The 18388-nt window shown below is 41.6% G+C and overlaps 1 protein-coding gene across 4 annotated transcripts in view; it reads left to right on the top strand.

Annotated features, from left to right (window-relative positions):
- Positions 1-18388, top strand: part of ZSWIM8 (zinc finger SWIM-type containing 8) — a 65051-nt gene that overhangs the window by 33328 nt on the left and 13335 nt on the right. For all 4 annotated transcript variants that reach the window (XM_048945534.1, XM_048945533.1, XM_048945537.1 and 1 more), the window contains 13 exons: positions 1236-1317; positions 2348-2468; positions 2834-3035; positions 3778-3953; positions 7287-8295; positions 9951-10082; positions 11000-11179; positions 12820-13003; positions 13551-13649; positions 14573-14697; positions 15975-16206; positions 17271-17423; positions 18094-18316. In XM_048945534.1, coding sequence (XP_048801491.1) covers positions 1236-1317; positions 2348-2468; positions 2834-3035; positions 3778-3953; positions 7287-8295; positions 9951-10082; positions 11000-11179; positions 12820-13003; positions 13551-13649; positions 14573-14697; positions 15975-16206; positions 17271-17423; positions 18094-18316 — 2918 coding nt within the window. The remainder of the gene's footprint in view (positions 1-1235; positions 1318-2347; positions 2469-2833; positions 3036-3777; positions 3954-7286; positions 8296-9950; positions 10083-10999; positions 11180-12819; positions 13004-13550; positions 13650-14572; positions 14698-15974; positions 16207-17270; positions 17424-18093; positions 18317-18388) is intronic.

Here is an 18388-nt window from a genome sequence, read left to right as displayed (position 1 = left end):
GGTGCTCCTAGTTTCCTGGGTAGCGTGTGAGCTGCTTGATATAATGCTTTCATGTATTCTGTCTGCTTCTTTTTGCAGGGTTTATTTTTCCTTTCATGTGTACCAGCTGTGAATCAATACATCTGGACAGTTTAATTATTACTCTCTTGCCAGATAGTCTGAAACAGTGCTGCCCAACAGAAAAGCTTAGGTTTTCTTGGCAGATGCATCTTAATCTTTGTTATGTAATTCCCTTGAAAAAGGAAAGGCATGGCCCAAACTGTTCTAGTGGTCTCGTTGCTGGTCTCTGATATTTCTGAACTTTGATATACTGGGCCTGAATCTTGACTGTATGTTATAAGATTAGTGTAGGCCATTCACATGATTTTATTTTGTAGAAATATGAAATGTCCACAGCTGTTGTATGGAGAGAGGTGAGGAACTATCAGACTTTCTGCTGCAATTCATTTAAATCCTAACTTCCTAAACTGTTCCTAAACTAAAGTGTGTATGTCGAGGACTAAGCGGATCTAAGTTCCGAGCCCAGACTTAGATTGAAATAAGGGAAGAACAGTTTCCTGCTATGCATTTCTTTACTTTCAGAAAGGCCACCTTAAGGGTATGTCTACTCAGGACTGCACAGTCAGGTGTGAGCCTTCTCTGCTTACACACTGAACTGACTGGAGTCTACGGCTGCATTCATTTTGTGCTGACATTGCATTAGTTTACTGCTGACTAAGTTAAAATATATATGGTCGCTCTGTGAAAAGCATGGTAAATGAGCTAGGTCCTCCTGAAAAGTTATGTGTAGATGTAACTTACAGTTTGCGCCTCTGTTCCCTTCAGCTTGATTTTAAGAGAAATGATGTAGCAACAAGAAATATAGAACATTTACAAGTGCAAGAAAATGGTGACATTGACTGTGCTCACTTCCATACCTCACAACATTAGCTGTAGTATTGCTCTGTCTCCTCAAGAAATGAGAAAGCAGCTGATAACCTATGGTTCTTTCCTGTACTACTTAGAGTGTGAACGTAGGAGGTCAGCTTTGAACGTTGTATTTGCTCTGAGAGAGGAGAAGGAAGTGTAACAACTACTTTGTAGAACCTTTAGCACCCTCTACCGTTCTTTCTGAAAAGATGACTTTGATACAAATATTGTGAGTCGTTTAGTTAGGACAATCCAGGCAGATTGTCGGCTGTTTATATTAGGGTAAGAAAAACTGTTTATACTGAAAGTTTCCTTGGTGTTTGCAGATTCTTCCAACTGCTCAGCGTTTGCTGGATGAACTGTTATCTTCTCAGTCAACTGCAATCAACACAGTGTGTGGAGCCCCAGGTAACCTTGATATATGTTATTTCAGTGATCTGTGTTAAAGACAGAAAACAGATACATTTCTATTGCCTTGAGTTTCTGAACTGATAGGTTACTGAGTGTCTGGGATTGGAAGTGAAGGTCAAGGAAAAGGGTTAAGTACAAGCAAGCACATAGGGCAGCTTCAGGAAATTGTTGCTGTAATGGACTCCTTGGAGTAAATTCAAAGAAAGGCAGCATCAGACAATGCACTTTTCTAACAGAAGATTTTTCTATTTAACTACTTTAGTTCCAGGAAGTGTTGGTTGGAATGAATCTCTCCTTTCAAGTAGAAGGTTGGTTATTGGTAACACTCTAATGAGTTAGCTGTGGCTTGGGCTAGCTTAGCCGTGTCTCAGTTATGAGAGAAGTTATAGTGTATTCCTATTTTAATGCTACATTACCCTTCTGGTCCAGAGTTTTCTTAATATCCAATATGAATACTCCATTTTTAATTATTTCTGTTATCTTGCACTACCAGTAGGTGTTTATCTGTGACTCCGAATATCTGTAGGCTCTTAATGATCACCCCTCACCCTCTTCTTCTTTGTCAGAACAAGCCCAGCTTCCTCAGTCTCTCCTCGTAGGTCAGTGTTCTGTGCCTATGTATTCCTCTGCTATAATCCTATCTCATTTGTGTTCAGCTTGGTGCCTACTGTAATCAATAAACTATTTCAACTAGTCAGCAACTTGACTTTCAGTCTGTATTGGTGCATGGGGTTTCCTATCCCAAGTACAGAAGTCCATATACTTTCTCAAAGAAGTTAATTGGTTTCTGTTGGTATAATCTGTAAGTTTCTCCCAGTCCACCTGGCTCTACTGCTGCTGTTTCAGCATGCCAGTCATGTCTCCCAATTAAGCATTGCCAGTTATTCAGGTAAGTATAATATTTTGAGATAGTTCTCCAGTGGGTGAAATAAACTGAGTAACACTGCTTTGTGCTCTCTATAATCCCTGTGGTTGGGCACAGTGAGAAAAATCTCTTCAAAACCTGTGTATGTGTTCTTGTGTCAAGATCCCACTGCTGGACCCTCTGCGTCAGATCAAAGCACCTGGTACTTAGATGAATCTACCCTGAGTGACAACATAAAGAAAACCCTTCATAAATTCTGTGGGCCCTCTCCTGTTGTTTTCAGGTAAATGATCTTTTCCTGAAGAGAAAAAGAAATGTTGCTGTAATCTGTAAATTTATTCACTGTTTGGTGTATACCGTTTCATGATGCTATGGTATAAAGGATGCCTAGTTTTGAGGAAATAGTATTTTTGTGTAACTTGTCCAGTGTTGCTATGGTGGAGCACACTGTATTTGCACAATACCTTACTTGTGTGGTGGTCTCAGTCTCATCATATGTTTCCTCTTCTAAGTTAAGTGTGGCTGTCTCATCTAGGATGCAAACACACTTCTGGATGTTGAATATGCTCAGGATTTTGTGTGGCTGTGCTTGCCTTTTTTTTTATTTTTATTTTTATTTTAAACCCTGTGCTTCTGTTTTATCCACAGTGATGTGAATTCCATGTATCTCTCTTCCACGGAGCCTCCGGCTGCTGCTGAGTGGGCCTGCCTTCTGCGTCCCCTGCGAGGGAGAGAGCCTGAGGGAATCTGGAACCTCCTTTCTATTGTGCGGGAGATGTTTAAGAGACGGGATAGCAACGCTGCTCCTTTGCTGGAGATTCTGACTGACCAGTGTCTGAACTATGAGCAGGTACCTGAGCACCCTTGCCTTGGAGGGAGAAATTCCAGAGAATGAAGCTGAGTCAATGGCTGATCCCCATGTATCTGTAGAATTTATCTCTGAGTAACTTTTGCTTCTCCACTCTAAATTTGTTATCCTTTGCTCCAGTGATGATTCAGTGTTCTCTCAGCAACGTTATATCCCCCAAATACCTCAACTTTTCAAGTAGGAATATATGGAGTCTGCACTATTTTATTCAGCACGTTTGATTTGATTTTGGCTAGTCAAGATTAATTATTGTAATGATTTTTTTCTGAACAAAGTACTTCACGTACATACCGTCATTTTGACAAAAGGTAAAGAAATGTGTTGGGCAGTAAAATCTCATATTCTTTGGTTTTGATGTGTTTGAGTCGTGAATTTTTTGATACATATTTTATTAATATAAGGAAAAAGGTGTCTATTTACAGTTTGCGATACTTTGTAACATAAAATACAGTGCGGGTTTCCTTATTATGCATCCTCCAGATGTGAAGGTCTTTAGCAAGAAAGCATCTTGTGAATGCTTTGTTCTGCAGATATGTGCCTTGTAAACAAAAGTAAATACAAATCGAGAGGTTCTTATGAAGTAATACTGCTTTAATGCTCATAGTTATTTTGGAGTCATGAAAACATGGTACTAGCTAAGCTTCTTTTTTGCTGTGGATATGAAGTTAGATGAGAGTGGGGATGTTAGCCACAACAATGCTCCACTGAACATTTTCTTCTGCAGATAACCGGCTGGTGGTACAGTGTGCGGACGTCTGCGTCACACAGCAGTGCTAGCGGGCACACAGGACGCAGCAATGGGCAGTCAGAAGTAGCTGCTCATGCCTGTGCAAGTATGTGTGATGAGATGGTGGTTCTTTGGCGGCTGGCTGTCCTTGACCCAACTATAAGTCCACAGAGGTGAGCAACAGAATCAGCTATTGTATGGGAACTAGGACTGCTTAAGCAGTGGACTGCAATCTCTCATTCAGTTTTGTGATATGTGTGCACAGAGTTTTTTCCTGTAGACGTGTTGTGTTTGTATCATTACCTTGTTAAACTGTTGAACCATTACACAGTCCTTCTGCACTGTGTACTACAGTTTACAGTTTAAGAGCAAATCACTTTTAACTACTGTTGCTGCTCACTTCTAGCTACTCCACATAATGTGAATAATATGTTGTTTTCTGGGCATTTTGCTTTACACAGAAGTGTATGTCTGCATTTCAGTGTCTCAGTGGAGAATGTGTCTTTGGTAATACAGGCTACCAATACATTTTAATGCTTTTCAATTTTAACAGTTCAACACTTTAATGTATTTCTGTTTAGCCCAGTAATTAATGATTTTCTGTTTCAAGAGAAACTGCTTATTTGCTTTCTGTGCTCTTAGGGAGCTTATTCTCTGGAGTGTATTGGCAAACAGTGTCACCGGTGCATCATTTTTTTTGCCAGTGTTTTTGATAGCCTGAGGAAAAATTGTAAAGCTTAGACAGTTTTCTGAATCACATCATGCCTTGGTAAATCACTGCCATGTTTATGTGGTACAACTTGATTAGCAGTTAAGTTATTGGTTGCTCAAGTTGAGTACCGTGGTCAACACTGATAAATTTTTTTTAGTATATGCAGTCTATAAAGTGTGAAGTGCAAAATATACTGAGTAAGTCTAATGTGATATATGTGGTCAGAAAATGTTTTTCAGGGCAAATGAAAATAGTTACACATGAACAGCATTTGGTTTTTGTGAATTGTTGTGTGACATGAGTAAAATGCCTTATCTTTAGAAGGTACACCAGGGATGCTAAAATGGGTGCAGTTTCTGTCTTGTACAGTCTGCAGTATGAAGTATCTAAATACAGGAGATGAAGACAAGTAAAAAACTATAGAAAACTGGGAATGAAGTTTAAAATAAACAGAACCATCAATTGACTTGTTTGGAAAAAAAAAAACAAAACAGAAAAGGTTTTAGCCTTTAATAAAGTATATAAAAGCGCTACATGTATTCATGTTCAAGCTATCTGGTGCAGTTCAAAATTGCTCAGATCTACTTGAATTCATGCATAATTGAAATACTTCTGCTTAATTTCCTGTTCTCTTGGCATTTGAATAGTCACCAAGAAGATCCCTCTTTTATCCATCGTTGATATCCTTTCCAGTGAATTGTAAGGAGAATTGCTACTGCATTTTTAATTCATTGCAGGTGCTCATCCTTATGTTACCTTTCCTAAGTAATTCCCTCTCCTCTTTCTTACTTCTGAAAATCCTTTCCTCAAGCTCTAATGGCCTGCTCCCTCGTAATTAATTTCTTCAGACAAACGGAAGCATTCTGTGCTGTTTGATGACATTGTTTTCTGTTGCTTTCAATAGGTAAGAGGGTTTAAGTGTTGGGCTTGTACCTCAGATCTCTAAGATCTGTGGCAGGAACGGGACAGCAGTTTTTTGAGACACTTGGCACAAAGACTTTTCTAGAAACGTATTGAATTAGATCACCTAAACATCGTTACCCATTCAGACTAACTTGTTTGCCTATTTAGGCCATACCTGAGATTTGGAGCTGCAAAATGCAGAAATGTTTTGTCCTTCCTGTGGTAATATAAGGCATGGGACTACCTGCTTGTATGGTATAAGGCAGAGGGTACAGCTGCCACTGACTGGTTTTCAGGTCACCAGAGAAAGGTATTGGGCACAGTTTGGTAAAAAGAATCATTATAGAACGGTTTGCATTGGAAGGGACCTTTAAGATTACTTAGTTCCAACTCCCTGCTATAGGAAGGGACACCTCCCTCTAGACCATGTTGCTCAAAGCCCCATTCAGCCTGGCCTTGAATGCTTCCAGGGAGAGGGCATTTACAATCTCATTGGGCTACCTGTTCCAGTGCCTCACCACTCCCACAGTAAAGAATTTCTTCCTAATATCTGGTCTAAATCTACCCTCTTCCAGTTTATAACCGTTTCCCTTTGTCCTTTCTATGTGTCTTTCTAAAAAGTCCTTCCCTAGCTTTCCTGTAAATCCCCTTCAGGTACCCCTTTCTGAGGATAACAGCTCACTGGAAAACTCTCAAAGCAGGCTGTTTTCAAGTAGAGATGCTTCCATTTTGGTGGCCAGCCCTTAAATGAGGTTAGAGAGGGGTGGACTAGGGTCTACCCCTTCCAGTTGCACAGATGAATTGCTTGCACCTGTGCTCCCAGGGCTGGATACACCCCATGACCAGGTGCTCAATCACTGCTTCATGCTTTGACCTGTCAGTTCCCGTACACTGCTGTGCAATTGAGGTGAATTTAAGCCTACCGGCTTGTTTCAATTACATTTTTGTCTTGCTTGTTCTGCAAGCAAACACAGGATTTGCAAAGTTATGTCTTCTGAGGATAGCCTGCTACAGCCTAAATTAAATTTTAGATAGGCATATCAGGGTAGAAAGATTCATGCCTGAGAGGGAGACTGGGAGGTCCTGTGTGGCTTAGAGCTTCTCTGGGCAGGCTGTATCAGTTGTACTTGACAGGAGTTGTTAGCAGTGCTGTTTCACATCTCCTACAAATAGTTTTATCCTAGAAGTTAGAAGTGACCTATGAGAATCAAGTCCAGATCTTGTCTTCACACAGCACCACCCAAAATCCAAATCCAGTGTCTTAGAGTGGTGTCTGAACATCACTTGAACTCCAGCACTCGGGCTGTGCTTGCTGTCCTGTGCCTGTTCCATGCCCACCGCCCTCTGGTGCAGACCCTTTCCCTCACCCGAAGCTGCCCTCCTGATGCAGCTCCATGCTGTTCCCTCGGCCCTGTCGCTGTCACACAGAGCAGAGCTCAGTGCTGCCCTCTGCTCCCTGTGAGGAGCTGCAGCCACCATGAGGGATCCCCTCAGCTCCTCTGCTAAGCAAATCCAGGGGCCTCAGCTGCTCCTCACACACGTTGCCATCTAGACCAGTCACCATCTTAGCCATCCTTTGGACACACTCTGTTAGCTTTCTGTCCCTGTGTTGTGGCACCCAGAGCTGCACTCAAGTGCTGGAGGTGAGGCCACACAGTGCAGTTTTACGCATACTTCCAAGAGCGCTTTGCCATGGCACTATGTTGTGGGCCTGTCTAGGATTGGTTATTTTTAGACCTGTTTCCTTTTTCTAGTCTGCCATCTTACTGATCTTGTCTATACTTAATTCAAAAAAAGACCTTTCTGAACAAGAGGAGTGGTTTAAGAGGAAGTTTGTTGCTGGTGCATTTTATGTCTGCTCTCTAACCTATTCTTTTTCTTCTTCTCTTAGGCGCAGGGACCTTTGCTCCCAGCTCAGGCAGTGGCAGCTAAAAGTCATAGATAATGTTAAGAGAGGTCAGCACAAGAAATCACTGGAGAAGCTGTTCCAGGGTTTCAAGCCAGCAGTGGAAGCCTGCTACTTCAACTGGGAGGAAGCTTATCCTATCCCTGGGATCACCTATAGCAGCACTGACAAGAAAAACTCATTCTGTTGGGTAAAAGCCATCCAACAGAGGAGCTGCCGGTTGCAGTGTGCAGAAGCTGCTTGTGAGGCTGGGAGAGCCCATGGACAGGAGCCTGGGGGACCATGTCTGCAACCTGGGGACAGGCTGCGTCCCTCACCCCAGGAGCCAGCGGTTCGTCCAAAGGAACTTACTGGAAAGCGAAAAGTCGTCTCTGAAACACCACAGAGAGTTCTGAGACGACTTTCAGCAGAAGGTGATAAAGCTGTGTATAAGACTGCAGTGGGCAAAGCTAAGTTGCCAGTGAGCAAAGGTTTGACCAGCAAGCATAGTGGGAAACGCCGCATGAGCAGTGAAGACAGCTCCCTGGAGCCGGACTTAGCAGAGATGAGCCTGGACGACAGCAGCTTGGCTCTGGGTGCAGAAGCCAGCAATACGTTTAGTTTTACAGAAAGCCCACTGAGCAGGAGCTACAGAGATGCCTTTGAGGAGGATGGTGGAGTGTACTTCTCTGAGGGACCTGAGCCCAGTGTCAGGAGCAGTTCCACAGGCAAGAAATCAACCAAGGATCCTGTGGGAGAGACAGGTAGTGGTGATGATGACCTGACTTCTGCAGATGAGAACAGTGGTGGTGTGAGCCTGAAGCCAGAAGAAGTAGGAGAGAATGGTGCAGCAGGTGGAGGGGATGATGGAGAAGAGGAAGATGATTACCAGGTATACTATCTGAATCCACAAGAGGTAGCCAAGGAAGATGATGACAAAGCTGAAGGGGGAAATGAAGAGGAACAGGATATGTTTGCTGGTATAAAGCCTCTGGAGCAGGAGAACCGGATGGAGGTGAGCAGAATCTAGTTCACAACATTGTTTTTCAGTTTTGTTCATGTATTACAAACCTCATGTTCTCTCCACTCTTCCAGGTATCGCAGTTAACCTATAAGGTGATTATTAAGCCATCATTATATGGCTTAATTATATCATAATCCATTATATCATGAGATATCTACAGTCTTAATGTGGAAGTACCACACTTGCTTTCCTACAAGCTTAATTCCCGTCTACTGTGCAATTGTGTCCTAATTTTAGCTGGTCCTATATTGCAAATGTGTGCAAAACTGTTTTCTTTTCTCTAGCTGTTCAGACAAGGCAAAATAATGAGCAGAGTACTACAGAGGGTCAGTACCAGGTCTTGTCCTGTTTAACATCTTAATGTTCTAGATGATGTGATAGAGTGCAAATTCATAGATAACACAGAAGTGGGGGGAGTGATGGATACACAAGAGTGTTGTGCTTCCATCCAGAGAGACCTGGTCAGACTGGAGATGTGGGCTGACAAGAACCTCTTTGCACAAGAAGTGCAAAGTCCTGCACCTGGAAAGGAATAACTCCAGGCCACCACTATGTGTTGGGAGTGCTACCTAGCTAGAAAGCAGCTTTGCAGAAAATGATTTAAGTGTCCTAGTGGATATCAAGTTGAACATGTGTCAGCAGTGTGCCCTTGTTGCTAAGAGAACCAAAAGTATTCTTGATTTCATTATGTAAAGTATTGTCAACAGGTTAAGAGAGGTAATCCTTCCCCTCTGCTGGATCCCCCCGTACAAGAGAGACCTGGACGTGCTGGAGAGAGTTCAGTGGATGGCTACCAAAATGATTAAGGGACTGCATCATCGTTCCTGTGATAAGAGGCTGAGAGAGAGGGGACTGTTCAGCCTGGAGTAGAGGAGGCTTGGGATGTTATCAGTGTCCTGATACACCTGAAGGGAGGGTGTGAAGAAGACAGAGCCAGGCTCTTTTCAGTGGTACCAGTGCCAGGATAAAAGCAATGGGCACACAAGAGGTTCCACGTGAACGCTAAGAAGCACTTCTTTGGTGTCCAGTGCACTAACAGAGGCTGCCCAGAGGGAGTGTGGAGTCTCATCAAAAATTGTCCAGATGTGGACTTGAATAGCCTGCTCTGGATGTCTCTGCTTGAGCAGAGCTCTTGGACCAGATGACCTACAGTGGTCCTTTACAATCATTATGTGATTCTGTAAAAATTGAGCTGAAATTCAAAAAAAGGTCAAGGAGTGCCCACCAGGAGGAAAAATCTATCAAACTTCATAAGCAGAAGTTCTTTGGAAGACCAGAGACAATCTAAATAGACACTGTCACATTTCTGTAATTACCTCAATATTCATTCAGGGCTTACACCTAAATAGACAAGCAGTGAAAAAGGAGGTACATGGAAACAGTTATAGTCAGTCAGTTTCCTTTGAGTTATTCTCTGATCTCATATAGCACTTGAAGGGAGAAACTATTTGTACACGATAAGCATTTTAGGGATGTGCTTAAAGGAATGGTGGTGAAGGCTGAGGCAAGGAGTTCACTGAGCGTGCCTGCTGCTGAGATTAATTGCGAGTTGTGTTCTACCGAGACTTTGAGAGGATTGGTTTGAGCAGGCTATCTCTAGCCTGAAGGTGTGTGATTTGAATATGATTACCTGTTCTTTCTTACAGATCCTGTTTGCCTGTGCAGAAGCCCTGTATGCACATGGATACAGCAATGAAGCATGTCGCTTAACTGTAGAACTTGCCAGGGACCTATTAGCCAACCCTCCAGATCTCAAAGTGGAGCAGCCACCAACTAAGGTAGAGAATACTTACCTAGTTTTGGGGATGGAGGGTAAAACAGAATAAAGATGTGGGATGGGTATATCAGCATTCCTAGGCGTTTCTTGTGTACTGTGATTCAGGTCCCTTCATTGATGTTGTCATTAACATACCTGATGTGTTGATGTGTCATTGACATACCTGATCACTGTGCACTTGTGAAGGAATATAAAGGAGAAAAAATGTAAGAGGCCATTCAGCTTGAGTTTGAATTTTTAAGAAACTCTGGTTTTGTTACAAGTTCCTCAACCTGGTTTGTTAAGAGCTGCAGTTTTTTTAGGAACCTGTTTTGAATCTGGTTGAGCATCTGTTAAATGGGATAAAGCATCCTGTTTAACATCAAAGAATGTTTTGTTTAAGAGATATCTGCTACTATGTGCTATGAGATTATACAGCAATAAAGTCTTGATTTTTGTGTGGATTTGTGCAGGTGAGCTTCCTGTTTCATATGTTTCTTTCTTAGTCTTTTTCTTACTGTGCTATTTCATAATGTGCACTGGAAATGTTAGGAGCTTTGCTGTTTTAGAATGCAAGATTGGATAGGAAAGAAAAAAGCATAACTTTATGGAAAATTAGTTGTAGTGGCACTAAGCAGTTTAAAGAAAAGCTCCCCTGGAACAAACCAGGCATGCAGCATCTGCCTGCACAGCATCGGTCCAATACCGGACATGCATGTCATCAAAGGCCAACTCTTTATCATGTTGTGCTGAGATGAGATAGGGGGAGGAGTGATGGTGGTTAATAACCACTGGGATTTGTTATTCTTCAGCAAAGGAAATAAATTCTAAATGTGTTTTTTTCTTCTGTCTCTTGTTATTGCAAAGAATAGGAGGGCGGGCATAGCATCATTTAGGATGTTTAAGAAAGCATCCTGTTACAAACTCTTTGTCAAACAGGGCAAAAAGAACAAGGTATCAACCAGCAAGCAAACATGGATGGCAACCAACACCTTGTCCAAAGCTGCTTTCCTGCTGACTGTACTGAGTGAGCGGCTGGAGTACCACAACCTGGCCTTCCGAATAGGAATGTTTGCTCTGGAGCTGCAGAGACCGCCTGCCTCTACAAAAGCACTAGAGGTAAAGAACATTTTAAAGGCAGTATCCATGATAAACATTGTGCTACTTGAATGCTTATCATAGAATTATAAGGTTGGAAAGGACCTACAAGATCACCTAGTCCAACTGTCCTCTCATTACCATTGCTACCTCAAGCTACTAAACCATATCTTGTAACTCCTCATCCAGATGCCTCTTGAACACTGCCAAGGATGGTGACTCCCTGGGCAGGGCATTCCAGTGCCTGACCACTCTGAGAGAAAAAGTTTTTCCTTATGTCTAATCTTGTTGGTTGCCTGGGAGAAAGGCCAAACCCCTCCTCATCACAACCTCCTTTCAGGAAGTTGTGATGCTTATGGTTCCCATTTAAGTTCTTGAAGCTAGGTCATTTTTTAATATGTTCTCTAAAAATAGTTTATACTGAGACAAAATGGGCTGTCCACAAATCCCAAGCATGTGTTGATTTACCAGAAATTTGATTAGAAATACCATTTCATTTGGGGTTGTCCTTCACTGAAATGACGACCAGACATCCTTGCCAAAAGGCCTATGATTTCGCGTGAAGGTAGAGTCTTGAAAGTGTTTAAATGAGAAATGGCATATTTTATGAGTATTTTATTTTAAATGCAGCAGTTTACTTCTTGTTATCTTAAGTATGTTTCCAGTTTGCTTGGACAATTTAGGAGGAAAAAAACAACCATTTGTAAACTGAATTGTCTATACTTGCGTTGATGAAATAGTTTTAAATATATTTCTTAGGGTGTACTGCAACAATTCTTTCATGTTTGAAAATTGTTGCTCTTTGTGACATTGCATTTGTTGGCATATGCTCATGTGCACACTGCAGATATATAGTTTTGGACACTGCCTAATTACTACTAGGCTTCCTGTTTAGAAAAGAGAAGTACTCAGTTAAGACCTTGTCTATTTGATTTACAGCCACATTGCTTTGAATGCAGTGTTGAGCATTCCCTGGAGATGTGTATTATTGCTAGTAATTCACCAAGTACACTTGTTACACTAATTATCTGTACTTCTTACAGTCTGATTACAAGATTAAGTGTGAGATTGGCAGTCACAAGCTACCTGTGCTGTTTAAGAGAAAACAATCACTTTCAAATTTTCAAAATAGAACGAATGCAGAAATTGCAGAGTATTAAAATGTAGGTCTTCACCCTGGTATGCTGTACTTGCTGCCACCCTGTGCTGTTATTCTCTAGTCAATCTCTCTTGTATCTAATGAGTGTACTTCTTACCTTAGCATCCTTTTTTTGTACGTGTCATCACTTCTATAGTGCCTTATCTAGTCAAACGCTTCTCCTGCTGTTCCTTTGATAGCTCAAGAGTGATAATTTGAGTGAAAAAGGAGGCTGTGTATAAATGTGGGTCAAGATGTATATTAAACATGAAAATCTGATCTGGTGGTTGGCAAGCCTCCCCAGGGTGGAGGGGTTGGAACTAGGTTTGAAGATGTAAGGTTCCGTACAACCTAAGCCATTCTGTGATGATTCTGTGATGTGTGTTCACTGTGGAAAGAATTGGGTGCTAAAAACTGCTGTAATGTGATGGACCAATAAAAACTATTGCCATACTTTCAACGTATGTATAGGGAAAAATGGTGCTGATGACAGCTTCTTCTGTTCCCTTGTGGTTACTGCCAGGTGAAGCTGGCATATCAGGAGTCTGAGATTGCAGCCCTCTTGAAGAAGATTCCCTTGGTCACTAATGAGATGAATACTATTCGAGGAAGAGCTGAAGAACTGCGAGAAGGAACACTGTGTGATTATCGTCCTGTCCTGCCTCTCATGTTGGCTAGCTTTATATTTGATGTCCTGTGCACTCCAGGTACTGTCTACATTGGCTTGAATGTGCAAAGGGAATCTTTTGAGATTCCAGGTCTTGAGGGGTTTTCAAACAGAAAATGTCTACTGGATATAACTTAATCTTGGTTCTTCCCACACTGTTTCTTGCTCTTGCTTCCATGTTGCTCCAGAGATATAAATTCTCTCTTTTTCTTTTTACATTCAGAAGCAACTGAAAACTTACCATATTCCAGCAGCGCTTGTCTGCTTTTTTCAAATGGTTAAAATGATTGACTTGTCTGCTATTATGATGGTTATATTCACTGGAAGATAATATAAGTGCAGGATTTAAAAAAAGAAACCAACATTCTGAGATTAGATGACTTGGTGATGTTCCTGCCTGGTTAAGGAGCCTTCTGAGTTTAGAGGGAGAAAAAGGGAAGAAAGACAAGGTATTGTCTTGAAACTGATACAAAGATTAGGAATAGGAGCATGGGAAGCTCTGCAAATTTAGAAAGCTCTCAGAAACAGCTGCTACCCTGAGATCCTAGTTCTGAAAGCTGAGCACTAATTCTCTTGTCTTCTTTCAGTGGTTTCTCCTACAGGCTGTAGACCTCCAAGTCGCAATTGGAATAATGAAATGCCTGGAGATGAAGAGCTTGGTTTTGAAGCAGCTGTTGCTGCTCTTGGTAAGAATTTTTTTTTTTTTTTACAAGAAGAAGCTTTTGTTATCTGTGTTCTGCATCTTCTCCCTTATTTTGGATGGTAAAAGGTAAAAAAAAAAATAGCTTGTTCCAATTTGGTACAAAAAAAAGTGTTTGCATGGTTTGTCAGAACTAGATGCAGAAAGATTCTGCATGCCAGGTTGAGGTGCCTTGGGAAAGCTGTAAAAAAAAAAAAAAAAAAAAAAAAAAGAAAAAGGAAGGGTAATATGGGGCAGGAACTGGATGTACCATTAAAGTAGTAATGGTATCTTAGTTTTCTTTTTGATCTCTTGTGATGGAAGATGTATTGCTTTAATGAAGATGAGCAGTTTCAGAGGAAAAAAAAGAGGCAATCATTCAGAAGAGATTAGACAATGATGGTGAAAGACTAGCAGAATTATTAAGCAGTATCATGTAATTCAAGATCTTAGAATATTGGATTCCTACCTCTCATTTATAACAGCTTCAGTGACAAAGCAGTAGTTACGCTTATTCAGTTGGTAGTAATGTATGCCTGTTATAAAGCTGCATGCAAAATTAGGAATAGAATGGGTTAAACAAGACTGGTCCTCTGTTGCCTTATCTCTGAAAGGACAAAGATGAGTTCTGTATGGAGCAGAAATGCTGGCTTTGTAGCATCTGCAGAAACTGGAAAAATGTATTTCAAGATGAAGTTGTGGACGTGTCTGGCCTCTTCTCTATGGCATGTTCTGATCATATTGCTCTGACAGTTGTACTGTGCTTGGTATTCTGGGGGCATATGGTCACTCCTGTTTATTCATGACCTATTTCTGAAGTTAACAGAAAAATGGGAAAAGTTCTTCTTCATATGTATATATGTTGCTAAGGATGCAGTGTAGTCCCATGGGCTCACTTGCCTTTTCATCCCTCTCTTTTCTGGCCTGTAGGCATGAAGACAACTGTCAGCGAAGCAGAACATCCTCTGTTGTGTGAAGGCACTCGAAGGGAGAAAGGAGATCTGGCACTAGCTCTGATGATTACCTACAAGGATGATCAATCGAAGCTGAAGAAGGTGAGCCTCCCTTTAAAAGGGGACATAGAGATGCAGAGCAAACCGTGACTGTGTTTTGATGGATTGCAGAGTTTTCCCAGTGAGCATAAGTCACTGTGTTGTGCACTGATGATTTGCAAGCACATGGTTAGTTTTTATATTCTCTTCCTGAGGCAAAATCTGACTGCACAGTATGCATTGTCCTGGAAGAGGCGCTCCTACCAAAGGTTTCTTAAGCTCTAGTTGAGAGATGCTTTCTGACTGTAGCTTATACTTTTACTTGGCTGCTAAAACAAGGTTTCTGTCCCAGGGGTTTCCAGTATGCTCTGTATCTGTTATATGGGGATTAGTTCTGTTTTGCTGCAGCATTTTGTTTTCTTTTTAATCTCTCATTCTATACACAAGTTCAATCCACTGTGCCTTAATGGCCCATGCAAAAGAGGGTACAACTCTACTCCCACTTCATGACTTAGACGAAAAAACTTATAAAAAATTGTTGAAGCTTCAAGAAAGTTTTTATTTATCGTTCTTATTCAGAAGCACTTCTCCCAGTAAGAATACTGTTAATGTATTTCTCTCACCTAAAGCTGAAGCTTTTTTGTTATACTCTTCTCAGTAATGAGGGTGAACAGGGAGGTTATGATATCAGTCGTCTAAAAATAAGTGCTCTATCAGACATGTGATGTTCATTCCATGTATAGAACAAAGAGTAGAATTGGACAAACACAAAAAATAATGTGGTCAAGCTTTGTTCCCCAGTTCTGTAATAAATAAAGTGAAGAAGGTGTTGTTATTGTGCGTTGGTGGGAGGCAATTTCTCTAGTGTCTGAAAGTTTGAAGTGGCTTTGCCAGTTTCTTAGTAATTGTGTGACAGGTGTTTTGGATGTTGAGCATGGAAATTTAATGACTTCAACTTAAGTCTGTCATATAATGACAGACACTAAATGTAGAATCCTATGTTCTGTCCTTGATGTGGCAAAACTGCTTCTGTAATGTCAGTTTAGGTGTTTTTCAAGTGCAGGCAGTGGCTTTTTTGAAGTGAAAATGGGGATATTACTGAGTACAAATGAACTGTTGCAGTGCAGGCCATGTGGCTCTCAACTGTGCCTAGCTGATCTTCTGTGTGAGGAAGTGCTGCTCCTTTTACTGGAAAAGCATTCTCTTTTTTTCTCCAGTTGAGTGGAGTTTATAGTCTTCCAAGAAATGATGTGGTACTTTCCCACTATTTATTAGTATAATGCCTGTTCTCTTATCCATCTGAAAAGCTTTTTTATATAGTTTTTTTTTTTCTGTTAAAGATTTTAGACAAACTTCTGGATAGAGAGAGTCAGACTCATAAGCCACAGACTCTGAGTTCCTTCTACTCTTCCAGCAAGCCTACAGTAGCAAACCAAAAGTCTCCTTCCAAACATGCTGCCCAGTCCACTGCAGCCATCCAGCAGCTTCCAGGGACTTCAGTTGCTCAGCAAGCTGGTGTAAGCCCAGCAGTTCAGAGCAGTCCTGAGACTTTTGTGGAGAAGAGTTCACAAGGTGAGAGATGATTTATAAAGGTTATGCTTGAAACCCTTTGGTCATCCACGTAAAACCTAAACCATAAATTCACATCTGTGTTGAATAGCAGTCAGAATGATTTATATCACCACCTGGTTTCTTGGTGGTTACTGGAATGTTATTTCCTCCGTTGTTTGCTTGAATCCATTTCTGTACACGTTGTTGTTGCTTAGAAATTCAAGCTAATTTTCAGGCTTTCCTGTCTTGAGCCAGCCGTGTTAGCCAGTTACTGTAAAACCACTATGATTCCATCTTTTAGGCTTATATCAGAGGTGCAGTGTTCAAAAAGTTACAAACTGAGTCAGATGCATTCATGCAAGATAAATAAAATCGCTGAAGATCATTAGAGATGACTGGTATGATTTTCTTCTAGCTGTGTGTATAATCAATGAATATTAAGATGTTATAATTACAAAATAAACAAGAGAGTTTGGCAAAGCAGATTATGATAACAAAGAGAATAGATAGAAAGCTTACCCATATCCTGGGCTCACTTAGAAAACTCCAGCAGAGCAGATCTCCAGACAAGACCCTTCCCCTCCGGTAGCCAGCTCTTAAATAGGTCCAGGAGGGGTGGAGCCTGGCTCCACTCCTTCCAGCAGCACAGGTGAATTGCCTTCAGCTGTGCTCCTCTGGCTGACTCATGGCTCACCTCAGGTGATCAATCAGAGGTTCAGGCCGTGACTCAGCAGTTCCCATACACTGTGCTTGCACTTCGGTTACAAGCATTACGTGCAGGAGAGTGGATGCTCACTTAATCCTTCCCATAGAGATGAGTTGTAGCTGAGGATAAATACAATAAAGTTAGGGTTGCTGGAGCATTTTTACTGTAAATTTGCACAGTTGCAGCAAATTTTACAAATTCTGTGTTAAGTTTTAGTGTTTTTAGCCTACTATCTGATGAAATGCTTAATGCAGAAAAAAATTGAGATAATCCTGCTCATAAATACACCCAAATTTCTAAAAATCTTGCATCTTTTAATAATTTTAAAGATGCAGAAAGAAATTGTAATAATTAGCTTGTCACTGTCCTGTTTATGCAGAGAGCTCTCAGAGGTCCCCCTGTGAGCCAGCTGGGGAATCCACTGTCTTGAAACAGGAAGGAAAGGTCCCCAGTCGTCTGGCCCTTGGAAACCGAGGTGGATACAACGGAAGATGTTGGGGTTCACCTGTCAGGCAGAAGAAGAAACACACAGGTAGTAACTAACACCTAGTGCTGTGCTGGGTACCGTGCTGAGATTTCAATTGTTCCCTTGCTCTTTTATTCTGCTTGTCAGCCTTTCCTATACTACAGGAGCAGTTGATTATCCTTGAGTTGTTTGGCATGGAAAAAAAGGTTTTGATCCACAGATTTCCTCCCCAGCCTCTAATGAATTGCAGTTTACCATGTGCATGCATTTCTCACAGGAGCTATGTTCTGGGTAATGGACTAGATATCTGGAAAAGAATATTTGTTGTTTTCAGGGAGCAGAGCACTGTGCTCCTGGGTCTAGAAACAAATTTAGGGGAGCTGCTGCCTGACGCACTTCTCTTCAGGTTATGGAAAACCTTTGTATAAACTGTGCAGCCTGCACCAGGAGGGCATCTATAGGTCTTAAGTTTGTTTGTATATTTGCATCTTGTTGTTATATTCTGCCGTAAAGCTTAGCAGATGGAGAGAGTGGCTGAGATACGGTGTTAAGGGGAAAATGAAGAAACACTGTTCTCAGACTTTTCTGCTTTTTAATCCAAGAACTTCAAAGTGATATCTGTGGCCAAACTGATTTCTTCTCATCCAGTTTGCAGTGTTAAACTCTCACTGACATGACTGTCGGTGATGCATGAGGTGCACCTGTTGACATTACTGTATGTGCTCTGGTGTTGTAGGCATGGCTAGTATTGACAGCAGTGCTCCTGAAACTACCTCTGACAGTTCTCCAACACTCAGTCGGCGTCCCCTACGTGGGGGATGGGCAGCAACATCTTGGGGCCGAGGACAAGACAGCGACAGCATCAGTAGTTCTTCAAGTGATTCACTGGGATCTTCCTCTTCCAGTGGCAGTAGGAGAGCCAGTGGGGGAGCCCGTGCAAAAACTGTGGAAGTTGGCAGGTAATGAATAGTACATGATGCAGACAGGCAGCCTTCCCTGATGTCAGAAAACTAGCATGTGTGCATTAGGAA

The sequence above is a fragment of the Lagopus muta genome, chromosome 5 (genome assembly GCF_023343835.1).
Source record: "Lagopus muta isolate bLagMut1 chromosome 5, bLagMut1 primary, whole genome shotgun sequence".
Lineage (NCBI taxonomy): Eukaryota > Metazoa > Chordata > Aves > Galliformes > Phasianidae > Lagopus > Lagopus muta.
The sequence above is the reverse complement of the archived record's forward strand: the minus strand, read 5'-3'. Positions and strand labels throughout refer to the sequence as shown.